Source organism: Dama dama, chromosome 29 (assembly GCF_033118175.1).
Source record: "Dama dama isolate Ldn47 chromosome 29, ASM3311817v1, whole genome shotgun sequence".
NCBI lineage: Eukaryota > Metazoa > Chordata > Mammalia > Artiodactyla > Cervidae > Dama > Dama dama.
Genome location: NC_083709.1, coordinates 19,780,807 through 19,802,392, shown reverse-complemented (window position 1 = coordinate 19,802,392; position 21,586 = coordinate 19,780,807). Strand labels below are relative to the sequence as shown.

General features: G+C 47.1%; 1 protein-coding gene across 2 annotated transcripts in view; it reads left to right on the top strand.

Annotated features, from left to right (window-relative positions):
- Positions 1–706: 706 nt before the first annotated feature.
- Positions 707–21,586, top strand: part of PNOC (prepronociceptin) — a 29,485-nt gene continuing 8,605 nt past the window's right edge. For both annotated transcript variants that reach the window (XM_061132261.1, XM_061132262.1), the window contains exons 1-2: positions 707–761; positions 14,613–14,761. In XM_061132261.1, coding sequence (XP_060988244.1) covers positions 14,636–14,761 — 126 coding nt within the window. In that variant the 5' untranslated portion in view covers positions 707–761; positions 14,613–14,635. The remainder of the gene's footprint in view (positions 762–14,612; positions 14,762–21,586) is intronic.

The following is a 21,586-nucleotide window of genomic DNA, read 5'->3' as shown; positions in this document are numbered from 1 at the left end:
TTTCTACCCTCACAGCCATCCTGGGAGGTGTTTGAGCTTCCCCCTTCACAGGAGGAGACCTGAGGTTCACAGAGAGAACTCGCTCTAAGCAGAATCTCAGACGTGTGCTGCTGAGTGTCGTATCTCAGCATCTTCCACCCTGATCACCTGGGAGGCACCCCTGGCCCCCGCCCGAAGCAGGTGTGGCCATTCCTTCCAGTGGCCTAGTTGTGGCCGCCTGCGGGGCCGTGACAGCAGGAGGGGACGCATCTGAACTCAGCTCTGGGCTTGTCTTTGTCAGTGGGAGCTCCCCCCACTTCTGCCCACTCCCGCGTCTTCATTCTTCAGGAGAAAAGGTTGCTCAAGGAGACTCCAGGACTGGGGTCTGCCTTGTCACTCTCACTAGGAGGCTTTTTTTTTTTTTTTTTCCCTTCCTGACTTGCCAGAGCTCCCCATCAGTCCTCCCAGCGCCTCTGGAAGCAGAGCAGAGGCAGCTGTGGGATCCTGGCTGAGCAGCGTCCAGGTAAAGCAGTTGGGGGGTGGCCTGATGGGGAGCCCGAGATGTCACAGGTCCGAGCACAGAGCCACGGCCGGCGGGGAGCAGCCAGGAAGGACTGGAGGTTCTGCCGCTCGCTTGATTAAGGGGGTCAGCCGTGTGCATGTGTCATCGAGGTGGGCAGGGAAGGGGAGGGCTGTGCGTGTGGGGGGAGGATATATATGCCCGTGTGGCTGACACAGCGGAGCCTCACAGCCGGAGGAGCCCGGTTACTGACAGCTCGCAGGTAGGCGACTGCGCGCGAAGCCCTCCGCCCCAAGACACGCTGCTGGGAGCCTGGGGAAGTGGCGGGCGGGCGGGCGGCAGGGCTGTCTCCCCAGCCCCTCTCCTTTGTCCAGTGTAGATGCTGCTGGCCTCCCTTTAGATTATTCCTTCATTCATCTTTTCCGTGCTCTCATGGAGGTGGGGGGGTGTTGGGTAGCGGTGGAGGGGAGGGCTAAGGCTTTTATTCTGGAGAGAGATGCAGAAGAAGAGCTGAACTTGGAAAGGAGGAAAAGTTTCCATTCCCCAGGTGTGGTCCTTACTTTGTCACTGCTGTCTGCGGCGAAAAGGTGGTTGTAGGAGTGAGGTTAGGGGAGCGGCAGGCACTGGGGGGTGGGGCGGGGGCTTGCCTTGCGAGGCAACCCTCCGGAAGCGGCCCCCACCCCCGACCTACCCCTCCAGGCACACTTTAGGAGTGGTTTCTCTCTGTGACTGACTTCCTTTCACAGTGGGTGCAGGCTGCTTTCCGACATATCACTGAACTCGATTGGGATTTGGATTTTTCATCCCGAGGGAACCCTGCTCCCCTCAGCACCCAATACAAATCGCTAGCGGTGATGCGGGGAAGAGTTGGAGCCTGCGCTGGGCTTGACCGGTACCCAGCTGATCGCGGTCGCTGTGTGTGAATTCCGCCGTGTATTTCCGCAGGGTTGACCTTGGTCTCCGGACCCTCTTTCTTTCGGAGGTCTGTTCTCTTTTTTGCATCTTTCTTCCTTCTACCCATCTCTGCTACCTAAAGGTTTCTGCAGGGGTCCTGCGAAAATGACGTTCAGAAGTCATGCAAACTCTGGCTGTCGCTCAGCCTCCTTTTCCTCTTTCTCTCTTTGTGCGTCTCTCCCCCTGCGGGTCTGTCTTTCCCCTCCCACCACTACCCATCTTTATCCTCCCGCATCTCATTCTGAACATGGCCAAGTTCTGGGGGAATTTCAAGTAAGTCAGGATGATTCGGGAAACGGACTATTTAAAGCAAGCAGCTTTGGACTTGAATACCCTGATCCTGGGTTTCAACATCTGTGTTTCGCTTCCTCGAGCAGCCCATAATTGCCCCAATTATAACCAATAACATTGTTCGGCAGACTAACAAAAGATGAGCTTTGCATGGCATTTGCCAGCAAGCCGAAACCGGAGTTTTCAACATAGAAGGTTGGGGGGGTGGGGGTGGGGGACGGGTGACTGCCTGGCTTCTTCTCAAAACCTCCCAAGGAAATTGCTGCTCTCTGTGGGTGGCTTCTGCAGGCACGCTCTTCTTTCTCATTTATAAAGTGTGGCAGGGAAAAAGGTCTGCACACTTCCACCGATGATGCTGCAATACCTTTCACAAAAAGCATTCGCGTTCCTTTGGACTAGCTGAGTCTTCTGCGGGGGAGGGTCCCTGGAAAGACTGTCCCCCCAACCATCACCTTGATAGAAGGAACAGCTTCCATGGTTCCATGTGCTGCCTGTTGAGGGCGCTCTGGTGCAGCTGCGGGGTCCTCGATGGGCGCAGTTCCGTTCTCCCAGGCTTTATCAGCCGAGGCTGAGGGTACAGGGGATTTAGAGGATGCAGATTTAGCATTATCGACAAAGGGAGTAATTGCAGGATCAGGCGCAAAGCGGTGTTTCTGGAGCCCAAGACAGGAGCTGTCGCAAAGCTACTCCGTATTCAATCAATCAGGTATTTATTATGCTCCACCAAACAGGGGTCGATCCAACAGAGGTGATAATAACAGCCTTTACATTCACACAACGATTTACATCTTGGCGCTTTCACACACATTATCCTCGGCAACAGCAATGAGAGATGGTGTCATTATCTCCATGGCGCAATCGAAGAAACTGAAGCTGAGAGGTTAAATAATCTGTTTCAGGATGTGGCCGAGAGGGGACCGAGCCAGCCTTGCTGGCTCCAGTGCACCGCCCTCTACGAACCTGGGGTGCTTACGAACTAAGGGGGTGGGGACGGGGCAACACACAGTGAAAGAATTCGAGGACGATGCAAGGCTGGGTGTAATTAAGTCCTAAATTTCGTAGTCCAGACAGCAAGCGCTGTAGGAATTTAGAGGAAGGAGCACTTGCTCAGAGAGTCCAGGATTTCAAGCCGGTCAGGGAAGGAGATAGAATCTGGATGACCCAAGGGTTTTGGAGAGGGAGGTGGCCGCCAGGACAAAGACACAAAAAGAGGGCAAAGGTCCATGTATTGAAACCTACTGTATGCCAGGCAGTGAGCTAAATTTATCTATATGCCTATTTCATGCTAATGTGCACACACACACACACAGTAGGGATGGGAGATCTGGGGTGAGTTTCCTATACTTTCATCCATACTCAGTGAGACACACACACACACCCCAAGCCCCAGCTCCCATGAAGGAAATCTACCTGATAAGAATCTGGCTAGAGAACAGGAGTAACAACAGCTTTCATGGCTTGAATGGCTGGGAGCTCATCAGACAACCTCGATTGTCCTAAACATTTCTATTTAAATGCCTTTAGGTCCTCCTAGTCTCCAACATGCCACTTTCCTTCTAAACACAAACTAGCTGTGAGATTTATGGCATGCCTATTTGGGGGGGCAACCCGATTTTCTGGGCATCTTCCTAAATAGCCTATGATCACGTTCGGTGTTGATTTTCTACGATCCTGAGATTTTTCAAATACTGGATGACGCCTCAGTGTTGCAGATACACCGCATCGCCAGCTCTGATGGGACTGACTGGGTGAGTGACGTGTGGAGCTGGCCTCCAAGGAGTCTGGGTCTCAGTGAAAATGTCAGTGGATCACGCACACACACCCAGGGCTCTGCCTAGCCACCCAGGCTCGGAGCCAGCCTCCCCGTAGCTCACTCTCCTCCCCTCCACCCAGTCCCCATTCATCCTTTCATTCATTCAGCCGAGAAACGTGCCTGGATTCCTGATGAGAGCCTGCAGTGCTGAGTGCCTGGGAAAACAGACCGGGCAGCCTGTCCTCAGAGCTCTTGGCCAATGTCACTCAATATTAATGAGTCCAGGCTGGTCGTCTCTGAAAGGGGTGTGCATGCCCAACAGTCCACCGGGCTTTGGGAAACACACTGAATTTTTTTTATGTGGTTATCTTATCTTTCTTAATTTGCACTTTAGTGGGTTTTATAATGTAGATAACAAATAAATTAGCAAGGTGTGCTCAAGAACGGTTTGATTGCTTGAGGTATAAAGTTAAAGACATTTGAAGATTATTGGTCTTGGGACTTCCCTGGTGGTCTAGTAGCTAAGACTCCAGGCTCCCCCTCTCAATGCAGAGGGCCTGGGTTCAAGCCCTGGTCAGGGAAACAGATCCTGAATGTATGCCACAACTAACAGTCTGCATGCTGCAAATAAGACCTGGTGCAGCCAAATAAATAAATACTAGGGGGAAAGGGGGGTACTAGGCTTCCCCAATAGCTCAGTGGTAAAGAATCCACCTCCACCTGCAGTGCAGGAGATGCAGGAGACAGGGGTTTGATTCCTGGGTGGGGAAGAAACCCTGGAGGAGGAAATGGCAAGCCACTCCAGTATTCTTGCCTGGAAAATCCCATGGACAGAGGAAGCTGGTGGGCTGCAGTCCCTGGGGTCACAAAGAGTCACAACTGAGCACACATGCACACTGATCTGTATCCATTGTTCTTTTGCTGATCTGTATTTTCTAATGTTTTTGAAAGGAACACTAAGTGATTTTATTGTAAAAGCGATAGAAAAAAAAAAAAAACACATTTATTTTTTATATAGGGAACCACAGGCCAGAATGAGGAAGATCCAAGACAAGAGTGATGACACCTTTCCACCTTTGCGACAGCACTAGGAGTAAATGTGCCTGTTAGGAATTCCCTGGTGGCCCAGTGATTAGGACTCGGCATTTTCACTTCTGGGACCTGGGTTCAATCCCTGGTCAGGGGGCAGCCAAAATATTTTAAAATAATATAAATAAAATTAAATTTAAAAATAAAATAAAAAACTTAAAAAAGAAGGGCTTCCCTGGTGGCTTAGTGGTAAAGAATCTACCTGCCAATACAGGAGACACAGGTTTGATCCCTTATCAGGGAAGGTCCCACATATCAAAGGGCAACTAAGCCAGTCTGCCACAACTATTGAGCCTGTGCTCTGGAGCCTGGGAGCCGCAACTACTGAAGCCTGCAAGCCCTAGAGCCTGTGCTTCGCAACAGGAGAAGCCACTGCAATACGAAACTCACAATCATTTGACAGTAGCCCCTGCTCGCCGCAGCTAGAAAAAAGCCCTCAAAACAATGAAGGCCCAGCATAGCCAAAAATAAACAAGCTAAATTTAAAAAGAAAAAAGAAAAATGTGTCCATCTCTGCTGAGCCCCAGGTGGGCTGTTGTAACAAATATCTGGCCACTTATAAAATAAAAAATATTAATATTGACCATCTAATCCAACTGCCTCTTTTTGGAGAAGGGAAAACAGAGCCCCAGAGAAAGAAAGGGACTTACTCAAGATCCCATAAGAGGAGCCTGGTGGGCTACAGTCCACAGGGTCACAAAGAATCAGACATGACTAAGCACTCAGGGCTCAAGATCCCAAAGGTGAGGGCGGAGCTGGAGCTGGAAGCCCGGCCTCTTCCTCGCAAGGCAAGGGCTCTTGTTCATTCATTGCCCACCAGCTCCCAGCACACCCGGTCTGTGTGGGGTGGGGACATGCTTGGCCCTCCACCTTCTCTCTACCCACCCACCCCCCTTCCAGGTGGGAATTTAGAAGCAGAGGAGGAACCTTTATGGATGAGAGTCTATTAGAGGAAGAAAAGAAATAAAAGGGATTCAGTCATAACTGGTGAATAAGCAAAAGCTCGGTGTAGGAGTCAGGGTTGCAGTGGGTTAAAGAAATGAGGAAGACAAACCCTCATGCTGGTGGGCAATGAAAAACCCCTTCAGGAACTGGGGACAGGCAGCAATAAAGAGATTGTCAGTAGCAATGACATATTTACACTACCGTGTGTAAAATAGATAATGAGTAGGAAGCTGCTGTAGAACGTGGGGAGCCCAGCCTGGTGCTCCGTGATGACAGAGAGGGGTGGGACAGGGTGGGGGAGAACAGAAGAGAAGCTCAAGAGGGAGAGGAGATATAAATAACAACAACTGGTTAGAGTGTGCTGCAGAAACCAATGTAAATTTAAAGCAATTATCTTCCAATTAGAAAAAAAAAGGTGTATCATGAGAGAGGGATACCCAGAGTTCAGGACAAAAGGAGCTCCCTGCAATGAATTCACCCGCAGGAACAGACAGAAAACCACTGAAATCCTCTCTTTTTCTTTTCTTATTTTGGTCACACAACTTGTGTGGCATGTGAGATCTTCATTGCCCAACCAGAGATCAAACCCATGCCCCCTGCAATGGAATCACAGTGTCCTAACCACTGGACCATCAGGGAAGTCCCCTTGCCAAGATCATTGAAAAGTCTGATGAGAGCATGAGCTTGGAAATCAGATGGGCTGGAGTCTCAGTTCTGCCACTTCGAGTTATTTCGCCTCTTCAAACCTCAGTCTTCTCAACTGTAAAATGGGGGCAATAACATTTATCCCATAGGATGGATGCTTACAAAGCCATCAACACAGTCCCTGGCACAGAGGAGTGTGCTAAATATAATAATAATAAGATTATTGTTAAATATAAACAGAGACCATTCCAATAAGATGCCACCAGAATTTGTCAACCTTTCCAAAGCAGGACCAGTGTGTGGAGTTTATGGTTTCCCAGAACATGTTTTAGAGTCAAAACACTTAAGTCCTGGCTTTTTTATAAGCTGGATTATCTTAAGTAAATTGTTAACCTCTATAAACATATGTTCCTCTCAAAGAGGGGATAATATTAACCCTAGATTATAGGATTGTATTGGGCTTCCCTGGTGGCTTAGATGGTAAAGAATACACCTGCAATGCAGAAGACCCGGGTTCGATCCCTAGATCAGGAAGATCCCCTGGAAAAGGGCATGGCAACCCACTCCAGTATTCTTACCTGGGAAATCTCATGGATAGAGAAGTCTGGTGGGCTGTAGTCCATAGGGTGGCAAAGAGTCAGACACAACTGAGCAACTAATGCTTTCCAGGACTGTGTAAGAATATAAAGCTTTTGTTACCAGCAAGAACAACATTCATACATGTGGCTGATAAGAAGAATGGGGGAGACATGCCTCTAGCAGTAAACCTAGTCTCCCTTGCTTTCGCCACTAGAAGCACTAAAATTACAGGCTTTCTCATAGGTCATAAGACAAAACTCAATTAGCTTTTAGCTTCCGCTAAAGCTTCATACGTAATCCTCCAAACAGATAAGCAACTAATTATATTGCCCTTGGAAGCATGATTACAAACAAATAGATTAAATAGATTAAAGCTAAACACAGTGGTATTTTATCTTTATAAAGAGTGCTGTGGCTAAAATAAAAGGTAATTAAACATTTCTTTACTCCATACAAGATGTTCAGATGCATAGCATCCCCACAAGGAAGTGTTAGCTGAGTTTGGTTTACAAAGTGAATACAAACCATGTAAAATTTAGACACACTGAGGGAAATTTTATTTACTGATAGTCTCTACTGCACAATCAAAAACAATAATCACAACAAATCTGTTGTTCCCCCCATTTTGCAGGTGAGAAGACTGAGGCTCTCAAAGGTTAAACGTGCCCTAAGTCACACACTTGCAAAGATCAAATATAAATGTAACTCAGAAATTAATCAATTACTCATCTACATTTTTCTTGGCATTAACTGACACACAGCTACAAAGAAAGCACACAGATGTTGTTAAGACTTCTCAAAAAGTCTTAAAAAAAAAAAAAAGTCTTAACCTAGAACACAGTGGTAGGAGGGTTGTGAGGATTACAAAAAGCAACAAAGTGTTGTCCCCTTTATGCGAATATATACTAATCACTCAGTTGTGTCTGACTTTTTGCGATTCCATGGACTGTAGCCCACCAGGCTTCTCTGTCCATGGAATTCTCCAGGCAGGGATACTGGAGTGGGTAGCCATTTTCTTCTCCAGGGGATCTTCCCGACCCAAGGATCGAACCTGGGTCTCCCGCATTGCAGGCAGATTTTTTACCATCTGAGCCACCAGGGAAGAAAGCCCCTTTATGAGAATAATTACATATATTTTGAGCTTTTATTAATTTTAATCTCATTTAAATACCAGAAACCACCTGTAAGTTTGGACTGTGTGTTAATTCCAATTTTTAGACTTCTTTGAATTGAAGAGCAGAATGAATAGCACTGAGTAAAGATATTTCATTAATTAGTGGAGTCACTTGTTAAAAGTGAGGGGTAGCAATCTCTGGCTTCTGGCTTCTTTTACTGCTAAATGCCCACTGATATTCATCAATCTTTCTGTTTCAGTATGGGTGGAACTTCGTTTTGTTTTGCCACGCTATACAGCCTATGGGACCTTACTTCCCTGACTAGGGCTCGAACCTGTGTCCCCTGCCTTGGGAGCGTGGAGCCTTTAACCACTGGCACACCAGGGAAGTCCTGGATGGAACATTGTTACAAAAAAGAAATAACTTTAGCCTTCAGCATCAGCTACTCTTTAACTAATGCTAACTCATAAACAAGGATCATAACCAATCATGCCGCCTCAGCAGTCAATTGCTACCAAGTGTTTTTCATTAAACTTAAGTGAAACACTGCCCAGGATGCAATTTTAAGGTAATATTACTAATCACATGCCTTGATTAGCCTGGGGGAGTAGAATAAGAGAACTGGCTGAATTTTAAAAAATGATTTTCTTATTTCCGAAAAAAAAATTAAAATTTAAAATAAATAGTAGCTAGGGATGGGACAGGGAGGGTTAAGTAGGGAGCTCAGAGCTGAGATGAAAGGTTGGTGTGCCAAGGATCAGCAGTGAGGGCTGGGCTAACCACAAGTAGATTTGATAAGGTTTCCCCAAGGGCCAAACAGTTTCACATGCAAGAAAGGTATCCAATGGAACACATGCTCAGTGTCCCAGGGGCTCATCTTTCCTTACCTCATCCTAAAAACCCATTTACCCAGAATTTGAGATAAGGAGTAGCAGTCAGTCCACCAGACATTTGCTGAATGCGCAAGTTGCCACATTTAATGAAGTTCATGAAAAACCTCAGCAGGAGAGCATTTCATTAACATCTGTCACAACTTATCAGCTCAGCCTATGCAAACATTACAGATTGCAATTTTGTATTAGGAAGGAAAGGCGAAGGTCCCTTTTCTCCCGGCTTTTCCCCTTCCTTCTGTGACGTACGGACACTGCCACCATGTGGCCATAGGGAGCATAGCATGCTGAACAAAGGAGACCCAGCTCTCTCCGCCCAGAATGAAACTGGGTAGAACAAGAAGCTTAAAGGCAATTACCTAATTAAACAAAAGACGTAGACAAGCAGCCCTCAGCTTGAGACCTTTGCTGATATGGTGACTGTTTGGAACTCAAAAGATATGTTCTCTTCAAAAGAGCCTATACGCGGTGATGAGTCTTCACTGCTTGTCCACCAACAGGTTGCGCCACTGCAGACTTAGCACACAGCACCATTCCAACCATGCCTCCCAGACACTGGCAACTAGTCCTTTTCCAGAACATGCATGGGGTTCCAGCTTTGGATGGCATCTGGCCTTGCTCTGGAGCAAAACTTGTTCCCAGCCCTCCCACCTGGACTGGAACCATTAACTACCAGAAACTTGTCAGGCCATGGGCTTCCCTGGGGGCTCAGATGGTAGAGAATCCTCCTGCAGTGCGGGAGACCTGGGTTCGATCCCTGGGTTGGGAAGATCCCCTGGAGGAAGGCATGGCAACCCACTCCAGTATTCTTGCCTGGAGAATCCCCAGGACAGAGGAGCCTGGCGGGCTACGGTTCATGGGGTCGCAAAGAGTCGGACACGACTGAGCGACTAAACAGCAATGTCAGGCTGGCCCTGAGGTGGCTTCTAGGCCTGAGCATCCCAGGCTCCCAGGGAAGCGGGGGTCCTCGTAAACACTCCCCAACTCTCATTTGTGAAGAAGAGACACTCCTGAGACACTCCACTCTCATCTGTCAGACTTTCTTGAGCACCTCCTAAGCACCTGGCCCTATGCTGGGTGCTGGAAATTCAGAGGACCATAGCACATGATTTCTGCCCTTCAGGAAGTCACAGCCCAGTGGGAGAGAGAGACACGAGGGTCCAAGCTTACAGTGTAGAGTGCTAAGCGCCACACGGCAGACAAGAATAGTATTACAGAGTGAAGGCTATGTCCTGGGCTCCTTCTTTGACAAACTCTTGTTATACTTGTTCTGTGCCGGATGCTATTTTAAAGATATCAACCCATTAATCATCCTATAAGATAGTTACTCTTACTGTCCCGGTTTTACAGATGAGAACCTGAAAGGTTGAGCTGCAGACGTGGGATTTTGCAGACCCAGGCCGTCTGCAGTGATGAGAAGATGAGAAAATACGAATCCCTCCATTACAAAAAAACCCAAACAAACAAACGTAGAACTACCATATGCTCCTGCAATCCCACTCCTGAGCATGTATCCAGAAAAAAAAAACAATTCAAAAATATACATGCACCCCAATGTTCATAACAGCACTGTTTACAATGACCAAGACATGGCAGCAACCTGAATGTCCACGGAAAAATGAATGGATAAACAATACATATATATAATGGAATATTACTCAGTCATAAAGAATGAAATAATGCCATTTGCAGCAACATAGATTATCATACTAAGTGAAGAAGGACAAATTATATGATATCACTAATATGTGGAATCTAAAAAAAATGATACAAATGAATTTATTTACAAAACAGACTCACAGACACAGAAAATAAAACTTATGGTTACCAAAGGGGAAAGGCTGTGGCGGGGGTGGGGGGGAGGATAAATCAGGAGTCTGGGATTAACATATACACACTATACTATATAGCACAAGGGACTCTACTCAATATTCTGTAATAACCTACAGGGGGAAAGAAATCCAAAATATGTATAAGTGAATCACTGTGCTATACACCTGAAACTATCGCAACATTGTTAATCAATTATAAAATTAAAGTTTTTTTAAAAGAAAACAGGAATCCTAGCAACCCTGTCTCACAGGTCTGTTGTGCCTGCTTGACGGACAGGTCCCCAGGGCTCACTTCTCCCCACAGATGTACTTCACAATGCCACACAAACCAAGGAGACTCATCTAACTCAGACCAGGGAGGGCTTCCCCTGGGGGATAATTCCTGTATAACGTGTGAGCTGGAGACGGGTATTCTGAGCAGAAGGAAGAGCAGGGACCAAGACGGGACAGAGGCATGAAGGGACCTGATAGCTTTGGGAATTATGTGCTACTCACGAGGACTGGAGGAGATTCAAGGTTGAGTGACAGGAGCTGAAGCCAGAGAGTTGGGTGGGAGCAGGGAGGAGTCCCACTGGGGATTAGAGAATTAAAGAAGGAGGGAATCATCAGACTTGGAGATGGCTTGGTGGGAGGCTGGATCATTGGGTGGACTGATTAGAGGGTGATCACAATAACCAAGGTGATAAATCTCAATTAAGGTACTAGCCCCTGGGATAGAGGAGAAAGACGCATTTGAGACATATTCATTTGAAAAGACTGGAGAAGGCAATGGCACCCCACTCCAGTACTCTTGCCTGGAAAATCCCATGGACAGAGGAGCCTGGTAGGCTGCAGTCCATGGGGTAGCTACGAGTCGAACACGACTGAGCAACTTCACTTTCACTTTTCACTTTCATGCATTGGAGGTGGAAATGGCAATCCACTCCAGTGTTCTTGCCTGGAGAATCCCAGGGACAGGGGAGCCTGGTGGGCTGCCGTCTATGGGGTTGCATAGGGTTGGACACAACTGAAGCGACTTAGCAGCAGCAGCATTTGAAAAGACAGTCCATGGCATCACAAGAGGGTTGGACACAATTTAGCAACTAAACAACAACAACAACATTTGAATACATATTGAAGTTCAATGTTCATTAGCACAGACCTCCCAATCTGTAGGGTAGAGGTTGAACCCTTTAGATGGCAAACATGACCCTGTTTCACCTGGGATGGACCTCTCTCTCAGAAGGTGCTTCCCTTAGGAAGACGGCCCTGGAAAGGCTGCCTGCTCACCATCCCCTCCCACCCATGCTGTGTTCCCCCTTCCTCTATGTCTTTGTCATTTGTTTATCTTTCAGCTGTTCCGTGTGGCAGGTGGGACCTTAGTCCCCTGACCAGATATCAAACCCGTACCCCCTCCATCAGCAGCATGGAATCTCAACCACTGGACCACCATACACGTCCCTATGCCTGTGATCACCGTCATTCCCTGTGTCCTCTTTGTCTTCTTGGCAAACTCTTTTTGTTATAACTGGAGTATAATTGCTTTACAATGTTGTGTTAGTCACCGCTGTACAATGAAGTGAATCAGCTATCAGTTCAGTTCAGTTCAGTCCCTCAGTCATGTCCGACTCTTTGTGACCCCATGAACCACAGCACGCCAGGCCTCCCTGTCCATCACCAACTCCTGGAGCTTACTCAAACTCATGTCCATTGAGTCAGTGATGCCATCCAACCATCTCATCCTCTGTCGTCCCCTTCTCCTCCTGCCCCCAATCTTTCCCAGCATCAGGGTCTTTTCCAATGAGTCAGCTCTTCTCATGAGGCGGCCAAAGTATTGGAGTTTCAGCTTCAGCATCAGTCCTTCCAATGAATACCCAGGACTGATCTCCTTTAGGATGGACTGGTTGGATCTCCTTGCAGTCCAAGGGACTCTCAAGAGTCTTCTCCAACACCATAGTTCTAAAGCATCAATTCTTCTGTGCTCAGCTTTCTTTATAGTCCAACTCTCACATCCATACATGACCACTGGAAAAACCATAGCCTTGGGTATACATATATTCCCTCCCTCTTGAACTTCCCTCTCACCCCACCCCATCCCACCCCTCTAGGTCTTCACAGATCACTGACCTGAGCGCCCTGTGCTATACACAGGTACCATATTACCCAGCAATCCCACTGCTGGGCATATGCCCTGAGAAAAGACACATGACCCCAATATTCATTTCAGCACTATTTCAAATAGCCAGGACATGGAAGCAACCTGAATGTCCATCAACAGATGAATGTATAAAGATGTGGTACATATTTATGATGGAATATTACTCAGCCATCAAAAATCGGGTCATTTGTAGAGATGTGGATGGACTGAGAGTCTGTCATTCAGAGTGAAGTCAGTCAGAAAGAGAAAAACAAATATCGTATATTAATGCATATATGTGGAATCTAAAGAAATGGTACAGATGAACCTGTCTGCAGGGCAGAAACAGAGATGCGGATATAGAGAAGGGACACGCAGACACAGGGGAGAAGGGGAAAGAGGGATGAATTGGGAGACAAGGGTTGAATATATACACTACCATGTGAAAAATAGACAGCTAGCGGCAAACTCTCCCTCATTATTCAAAACCCATCTCAGATGTCACCTCAATAACTTAACAAACATTGAGCATTGATTCAGTTGACATATGCTTGGTATGAAAAGCTTGGATGATGACCGAGAAGAGCTGGAGTGGTTTCCCTACATGGCCAGTGGCCATGGATCACCCCCTCTCCTCCTCCCACTGACTAGCTCCATTGTGTACCCATTTTCTACCTCTGCTTCTCAAACTCTAACATGTGTACAAATCACCTGAGAATCTTACTAAAAAGACAGATCCAGATTCAGTAGATCTGGGGTAGGGACCGAAATTCTGTATTGCTTACAAGATCTCAGGAGATGCTGCTGGTCTGCAGACTGCATTTGAATAGTAAGGTTATACATTGTCTCAGTGTAGTCTAGTGAAAAATAATAAAGGCCATTATTTGTTTTTCTACGCTGAATACTTAAGGTAAAATTTACATACAATGAAACACACAGAATCCAAATGTACAATTCAGTGAATCTCTGGAAAACATATACACCCCTGTGACCTACACCTCAATCAAGAACATTTCACATTTCCAGAAAGTTCCCTCATTCCCCTTTCCATTTAACCCTACAAATAAAGTTGATTCTACAGGGACCCAAAGTGATGCAGTCCAAGAAAATAGCTTTCCGATGCAGAAGACTTGATCACAGGATAAGTTTAAAGGGAAACAGGAAGAACTGCACATCTTTGAGGCAATTCTACATAAAGAATATAGATAACTGATCTAACTCATAATCATTGGCGCTATTACCTTAGAATGGTCTCTTTGGTCGTTTTTCAATAAAGGACTCCATCTGCCTGGCCCTGTGCTTTGCACAGAATAACAAGGTGAACATATTAGCTCTGTGTGCAGGGAGCTGGCTCCCATCGAGGAGGAGAAACAGAGAAGAATCTAGCAGATGCTTCCCAGAAGAGTGACTCTGGGGCTGCAGGGCATTCCTGGCCAAGGCAGGGGAGGATGAGTCATTCATAAATCTCCTGTGTTACACATCTCACACTCTGCAAAATATTTCTTATGGATCTCATTTTTGCAACAGCCCTGGGGCAAGGCAGGTACCAGTGTTTCCCATTAAGAGCTGTGAAAACTGAGGCTGGGAGGGGCTGTCTCAAGGCCACAAGTGGGCCTTGCAAGTGGGGCCTTCAGCTCCCTGGAAGCACTCATGAAAGTGGAGGCCAGTTGGATGGCAGGAGTGATAGGTGTGCCTGCCTCCCCATCCCCACCCCAGAACCCAGATGCTCGCCTGTGCGTGAACATCACCCCTGGCAGACAGGCTGGGGCCACTGTGCCCTCGATCGTCCAGCCCCTCCTGGGAAGTGGAATCCAGGGCACTGTGCCCTGGATGAGGGTCTCCAGCCCCTACCGGCCCCCAGAGAAGGGCTGTACTAACAGTGCCCACCCTCACTTGTGTTTTAGCATCAGCTTCCGGCTCCTGCACCATGAAAATCCTGTTTTGTGACCTCCTGCTGCTCAGCCTCTTCTCCAGCGTGTCCAGCAGCTGTCAGAAGGACTGTCTGGTCTGCAGAGAGAAGCTCCATCCCACTCTTGACAGCTTCAACCTCGAGGTAGGTCCAGGAGGTTGGACCCTGTCTTCCCCTCCCCGCCCAGGTCACATGACTCTCCCAGAGTAGGATGGTGCCTAAGAAAGACGGGGACTCGAGCAGCTTCTGAAAGCAAACCCTGTCATCATCCCACGTTTCCACATTCGAGTAAAGACCTACCCAGGCTGCTGTTTTGCTCCTATTATTAAAACCATGCACACTCATTCTAGAGAATTTGGCAAATTCCAAGAACTATGAAAAGAAAAAATTAAAGTCACCTTTAATCTCATCAGTCAGAGAAAAAAAAATCTTAGTTTTTTCACTTGCTATGTTATACCAAGATAAGTTTCCCGTTATTAACATTATTTTAAGTATACTTGGCTTAACCAATCCCTCCTGCTGAGCACGTAAATTGTCCTCCAGTTTTGATATTATAGACAAATCTACAGTGAACACCTACGTGCTGCCTCGTATTTAATTTGCTTATTTGAGCACTAAATTTCACTAAGTCAGTTGCTTTCTCCACTGCTTTCATTACTATTTAAATAGTTATTCCTCTCCTACTAAATCCAATATAACTCGATTACTTTTTCTTTGTAGTCAAGAAAACTCCTTTCAATAGATGTCATGTTTGGAACTCCTCAATCTTAAGAGCAACCTTTTCTCTCCTGTTCCTTGAGGCAAGTGTACAAATATAGAAACCAAGTACCCACTTTGGGCTGACATGCAAACGTGAACAGACACAGCCCCCCGACCCACCACAACACCACGCTCCTCCCATGCCACCTCAGTGGCTTTCGAGCCTGTTTTCTGAACAGTAATAACCATCAAATCATGAAGAAGTATCCTGAGAACACATTCAAGGATCATCCATCCTCCTCCTTCAGTCATTGTGGGTTTTCTGAGCACCTACTATGTGTCAAGCACCTACTATGCGCCAACCACTGGGTTAGACCAAGGGCCCCAAGATGCACAGACAGATAGTGGGAGAGAAGAACCTATGATCCTTTCCTGAGAGTAATTACTGAGCAATGGGGAAGCAAGACCAGTGGACCCCAACCTAGCCTGGAGGGGCGGAGGGGGCTTTGGGAGGAACTGAAGCCTCTAAGGAGACCTAAAGATGATTGAAGAGGCAGGGAGTGAGCCCAGGTGCCCAGGTAATGAGGGAGGCACAGAGTGGGGGAGGAGCGCACATGTGCAAACGCCTCTTGGGGGAAGGGGACTGGCATGTAAGGAATTGAGGAAAGCTGGATTTGGCTAGAACACGGAAGACCCACATGTCTCTTCTGTGCAGCCCAGAGAGGCTTAAAATTTCACCCAAAACAAAACGCTTTCCCTTGGTCTCAGTCAACAGAGGAGACCGCTAGTTCACAGGTAAACCAGTGAAGGGGTTGATTAAGGAATAATCTCATCATCGTCGCAATCTTGACAAAGACTGAAAGTTGTGCACAATTCCTGAATCACAAGCTTTAACTGCAACCCTGTATCTCCCACTCCAAAAAGCATGAGGACATGTGTACACCCACATTTATGGCAGCATTACTCACAATAGTCAAAAGGTAGAAAAGACTCAAGTGACTGACGAGAGACAAATGCATAAACAAAACATGGTCAATGCGGACAATGGGATATTATGCAGCTTTTAAAAAGGAAGGGAATTGTGATACAGGCTACATCGTGGATGAGCCTTGAAGATGTATGCTGTCACAAAACAACAAACTGTAGGATTGCACTTACCAGAGGTTCCAAGAGCAGTCAGATTCATAGAAACAGAAAGTAGACTGGGGCTGCCAAGAGCTGGGGAAACCGGGAGAGGGGAGTTAGCATTTAATGACTACCAGGTTTCAGTTTGGGAAAATGAAAAATTTCTAGAGATGGGGGCAAGGGTTGATGGTAACCCAACAAAGTGAATGTACTTAATACCGCTGAGCTGTACGCTTAAAAATGGTTCCAGTGTAAATTTGATGGTATTTGGATTTTACAATAGAGAAAAAAGTATTTGGAGCTCAGCTATAACACTGAATCTGCGCTAGTTTTTATTTTTTTACAAAGTAAAGCATTCACAGATTTAGGTGGCTTGTTGAGAGCAAACATCATGCCCTGCCTGACTGTGAAGCACTGTGATTTCCGGCTCCCGGGACACCTTGACCTCGGGTGCCGGTTGTGAAATGACAGAGACCACCAGGGCCAGGTTCCCTCCAGCCTCCTTATTGTCATCTCAGGATCTGAGCTGCTGCTCCTCCTTCTTCCCCCTCCCTGTGTACCACTGGTTTTCCTGCTGGAAATGCTTTTCTCCCATCTCCCACTTGCTCTTTCCTTCCCTTTGTTGTCCTCACCCCTTTGTGGTGCTCGAGCTCAGCTGCTCAGTAGTATCCAACTGCATGGACTGGAGCCCGCCAGACTCCTCTGTCCATGGGATTCTCCTGGCAAGGATGCTGGTGTGGGTTGCCATTTCCTTCTCCAGCGGACCTCCCTGTGACTCGAACCCGTGTCTCCTGCACCGCAGGCAGATTCTTTAACACTGCCCACCTGGGAAGCCCGCCTTAACTCCCTATCCAATCTCCAAGGTCGCCAGCAGTTCCTAACCACAGAAACCTCCGCCCGTGTGCAGGCTTCCCCTCCTCGTCCTCTCTGGGTGGACCCCACTCTCTTCCCCACTCTGACTCTTCCTGTTCTGCCTCCTGTTAGAGCCCCATTCCACTTCCTGCTCCCCCTAAACACAAGTGATAGCCAAAATTCCTTGTTCTTACCTCCATGTCCTTCCTTCTTCCCAGCGTCTGCTTTCCCCAGGCAGCAGGTACACTCTTCGCCTCCTCTCTGCTGGGCTCCCATCACTTTCCATAGTTCCTGGGAAATCCATGCTTCCCTTCCCTCCCCACAGCTCCAAGAACCTGTCCTGCCATCTTGCTCATACCTCCGACTCCTCCCCCAGCCAATAAACCCTGCAATACTGCTCTTAGGAGGGGATGCCTTGGGGATTCTCCACCGGTCCCCAATTGAGCCAGCCCCTAGCTCCTTTGTTCTCTGACAATTACTTGCATCTGCTGGGCTATCTCTTAGGCACTGTCTTTGCAGATTAATCTGGGCTTCCCCAGCACACATTACACTGTGGCCCAGGGCAGTACTCAATAAACAGGTCCCGTGGAGACTGGAGGGCTTCCCAGGTGGTGCTAGTGGGAACCCGCCTGCCAATGCAGGAGATGAAAGATATGGGTTCAAACCCTGGGTCTGGAATATTCCCTGGAGGAGGAAATGGCAACCCCCCTCCAATATTCTTGCCTAGAGAATCCCATGGACAGAGGAGCCTGCTGGGCTACAGTCCTTGGGGTCACAAAGAGTTAGACCTGACTGAAGCGACTTAGCAGGCAAGCACAGGAAAACTAACATTGCAAGACCTTTTAGTCTCCTAATAGGTGCAGATGCTGTAGAGGTTTTACACAGCTGTTTTTCAAAGCCAGGAAGGAATTTGGAGCTAGTTTCTATTTCTCCGTAGCATCTTAAATCTCTGGGGTCCGGAACACACTGTAAGAAAATGGCCAGTTCCCGCTTCAGAGTGATGGATGACCTCTGCAAGTGCCTGCTGACCCCCAGAGGACCTGGTTGCCTGGATGTTTCTAGCTTGTATTCACTTTTAACCTATTTTTTTAAAGTTTTATGAAATGCCTAGAATCGAGGCAACCACATCTCACTTCCAAATCTTGCAACCCTTCACTATGTCCCCTCTGTAAAAGATGGGGGGACTCAGATATTTAGGCAAGGGTCACTGTCCACCCCCCACCCCCCAATCCTTCCACCAAATGATGAAATCCTAATCTGTTCCCAGGACCTTCTGGACCCTTGGCTTCATCAGGAATTTCATTTGTTCTCACTCCAGGGCAATGGTCCAAGCGTGCCTGCCTTTTTGTTAGACTATCATTTTGGTCAGTAAATGACTAGCACACAAGCCAAATGATTGGATAGTCCTGAGCTTTCAGCTAATTGAGAATGATATTTACCCTACCAGCTTACAGAGAAAAAACTAGATTCACCGGGTTATTTTAGTGACCGAGAAGAAGGTAACTCCCAGGAAAGGTCTGTTTTGTTGTTGTAGTAGTTTAGTCATTCAGTCATGTCCAATTGTTTGTGACCTCACAGACTGTAGCCCAACAGGCTCCTCCGTCCATGGGATTTCCCAGGCAAGAAAACTGGAGTGGGTTGCCATTTCCTTCTCCAGGCAATCTTCTCGACCCAGGGATCAAACCTGTATCTCCTGCATTGGCAGGTGGATTCTTTACCCCTGAGCCACCAGGGAAGCCAAGAAAGATCTGGGAAAACTTATATAAATTCCCTAAAACTCTATTAGCAGCAGAAGAGCTACTACTTCTGGGAGTTTCTGTCTTCATTACACAGAAATTCTTAGTAGTTGACTTGCTGCAGGAGTTCCTAACACGTTTTTCTTTTGTACTGTGCATCTGCTGGCCCACGAGTGTTGGCTCTCAGATATACTGGCAGAACCTCCCAGAGCAAATAGGTCCCAAATGTCTCTTGGTCAGAAGTGGCTGGATTCCTTAGAGGCAGAAACATGACAATCTGAATGAGTTGTTTATTTTCCTTCCATTGGCCCATTAATCTTTGATCCTAGACATTCAGATGACCCTTTGCTCATTGTCTTCCCTCCCCCTGCAAAGCCCAGCTTTATAGATCAATTTGGCACCAATCTGGGACTTTCCAGATGCTCCTCCACACTGTGTCTGAATATAGCAATGTCATCAGAGTGGCCTGTGAAAATGTGTCCAGCTCACTTAATGGGCCATTAACCCATCTCTGCAAACAGGCTGGTGAGTCCCTCAGACCAGAGAGTGTAGTCAGTAAGCTCATATGCCCATCTGGTGCTACAAATGTTGCCGTCAATTTGGATTCCTCATTTTTTTTTTTGCCCAAAAACCTTCTCCTAAATCAAGAATCAAGATGCATTTTTTTTAGTATCTAATCATCTAACAGTATGTTGAGTCTTGGTAAGGGCTATGCATCTGGTTTGATCATAGAATTTCATTTTCTCTGATTGACATGCAATATAATTACCATCTGGGCTTAGAAACCCAGGGGCTCGCAGAAGATCTGAGCGCCTCTAGGCTTAACAGTTTCCACCTGTTCCTGTAAATGGACAGGGCAGATCAAGGCAACGAGCACTTTGAGGATCCTATCCCTGTGAGGACTGAACCAAGTGTGTTCAAAGGTCCTTTTGAGTCCCACAAGTCTATGCTTATGAGACCACACAACTCAGGTTGGGACTTGAACCCAGCCAAATCCCAGGATGGAACTTGAACCCACTCTTCTTATTTATGTGACTGCTCCAGGTCTTAGTTGCAGCACATTGGAGTTTTCACTCTCACATGCTAGATTTTCATCGTGGCATGTGGGAGTGAGTGTGTGCTCAGTCACTCAATCAAGTCTGACTCTTTCTGGCCCCATGGACTCTAGCCCTCCAGGCTCTTTGGTCATGGGATTCTCCAAGCAAGAATACTGGAGTGGGTTGCCATTTCCTTCGCCAGGGAATCTTCCTGACAGAGGGATCAATACCCACATTTCCTGTGCCTCCTCCATTGGCAGGCAGATTCTTTACCAAGGAGCCACCTGGAAAGTCCTTAGTAGCAGGATGAGGGATCTAATTTCCTGACCAGGGATGGAACCCAAGTCCCCTGCATCGGGAGTGCAGAGTCTTAACCACTGGACCACCAGGGAAGCCCCTAAATCCACTGACTTTTAATTAAGATTGTACATCTGGTCTCAGGACTTAATGAAGCTTAGATTCATTACGTCTCCTTGCAGAAAGAATTCAGTAAGAGACAAAGTGATAGGTAAGAAGTGGCTTTATTTAGAGATACACATTCCATAGACAGAATGCTGTCTGTCTCAAAAGGAGAGAATGGCCCTAGAAGAAATACATTTCACAGACAGAGTGTGGGCAAGAGGCCCCCAAACATGGGGTGGTTAGTTTTTATGGGCTGGGTGATTTCATGGGCTAATGAGTGGGATAATTATTCCACTTATTTTGGAAATGGGGTAGAGATTTTCTGGAATTGGGCCACCGCCCACTTTTTGACCTTTTATGATCAGTCTCTGAACTTTCATGGTGCCTGTAAATGTGTCATTTAGATGCTAATATCACAGTGAGCATATGAAGAGGCTCAAGGTTCACTGGAAGTCGAATCTTCTCCAACTTTTATCTAGTTGGTTCTCACCAGTTTATGTCATATCCTCTAGGGCTATGTCATTTGATTAGAGGTTTTGTCCTTCCCACTCCCCTCCTATTTCACTTCTACTGGCTTTCCTGGTGTTACCCATGCTTTCTGCTTCCTCCTTGACTCTGTAGAGTAGGGTTTCTCAGACTCTGTGGCTCTATTAAGCTGGATAATTATTTGTTGGGGTGGGAAGTGGGCTGTCCTATACATTATAGGTTGTCTGCCAATGTCCTTGTGAAATGGAGGAGGACCCTGGCGGTCCTCCTGGGTACAAGTCCTTTCTGTGTCCCCCAATTCTTGTGTGTAGGAAATAGGCTTCGTTCAGTCTCCTGAACCTGCCCTGAGTTCCAAAGGGAAGTTGCTAATCAGGGAAGGTAGGGGATGCCAAGAGCAGGGAGGAGCAGTCAAACAATAGTGCAGCCATTCCTGGTTCTGCCTCAAAGAATATACATAACAGTATCTTTGAGTTCAAAGAGCCAACCCATCAGAAAAGACCCAGATGCTGGGGAAGTTGGAGGCAGGAAAAGAAGGGGATGACAGAGGATGAGATGATTGGATGGCGGCACCGACTCAATGAACATGAGTTTGGGAAAACTCCGGGAGGTGGTGAAGGACAGGGAAGCCTGGC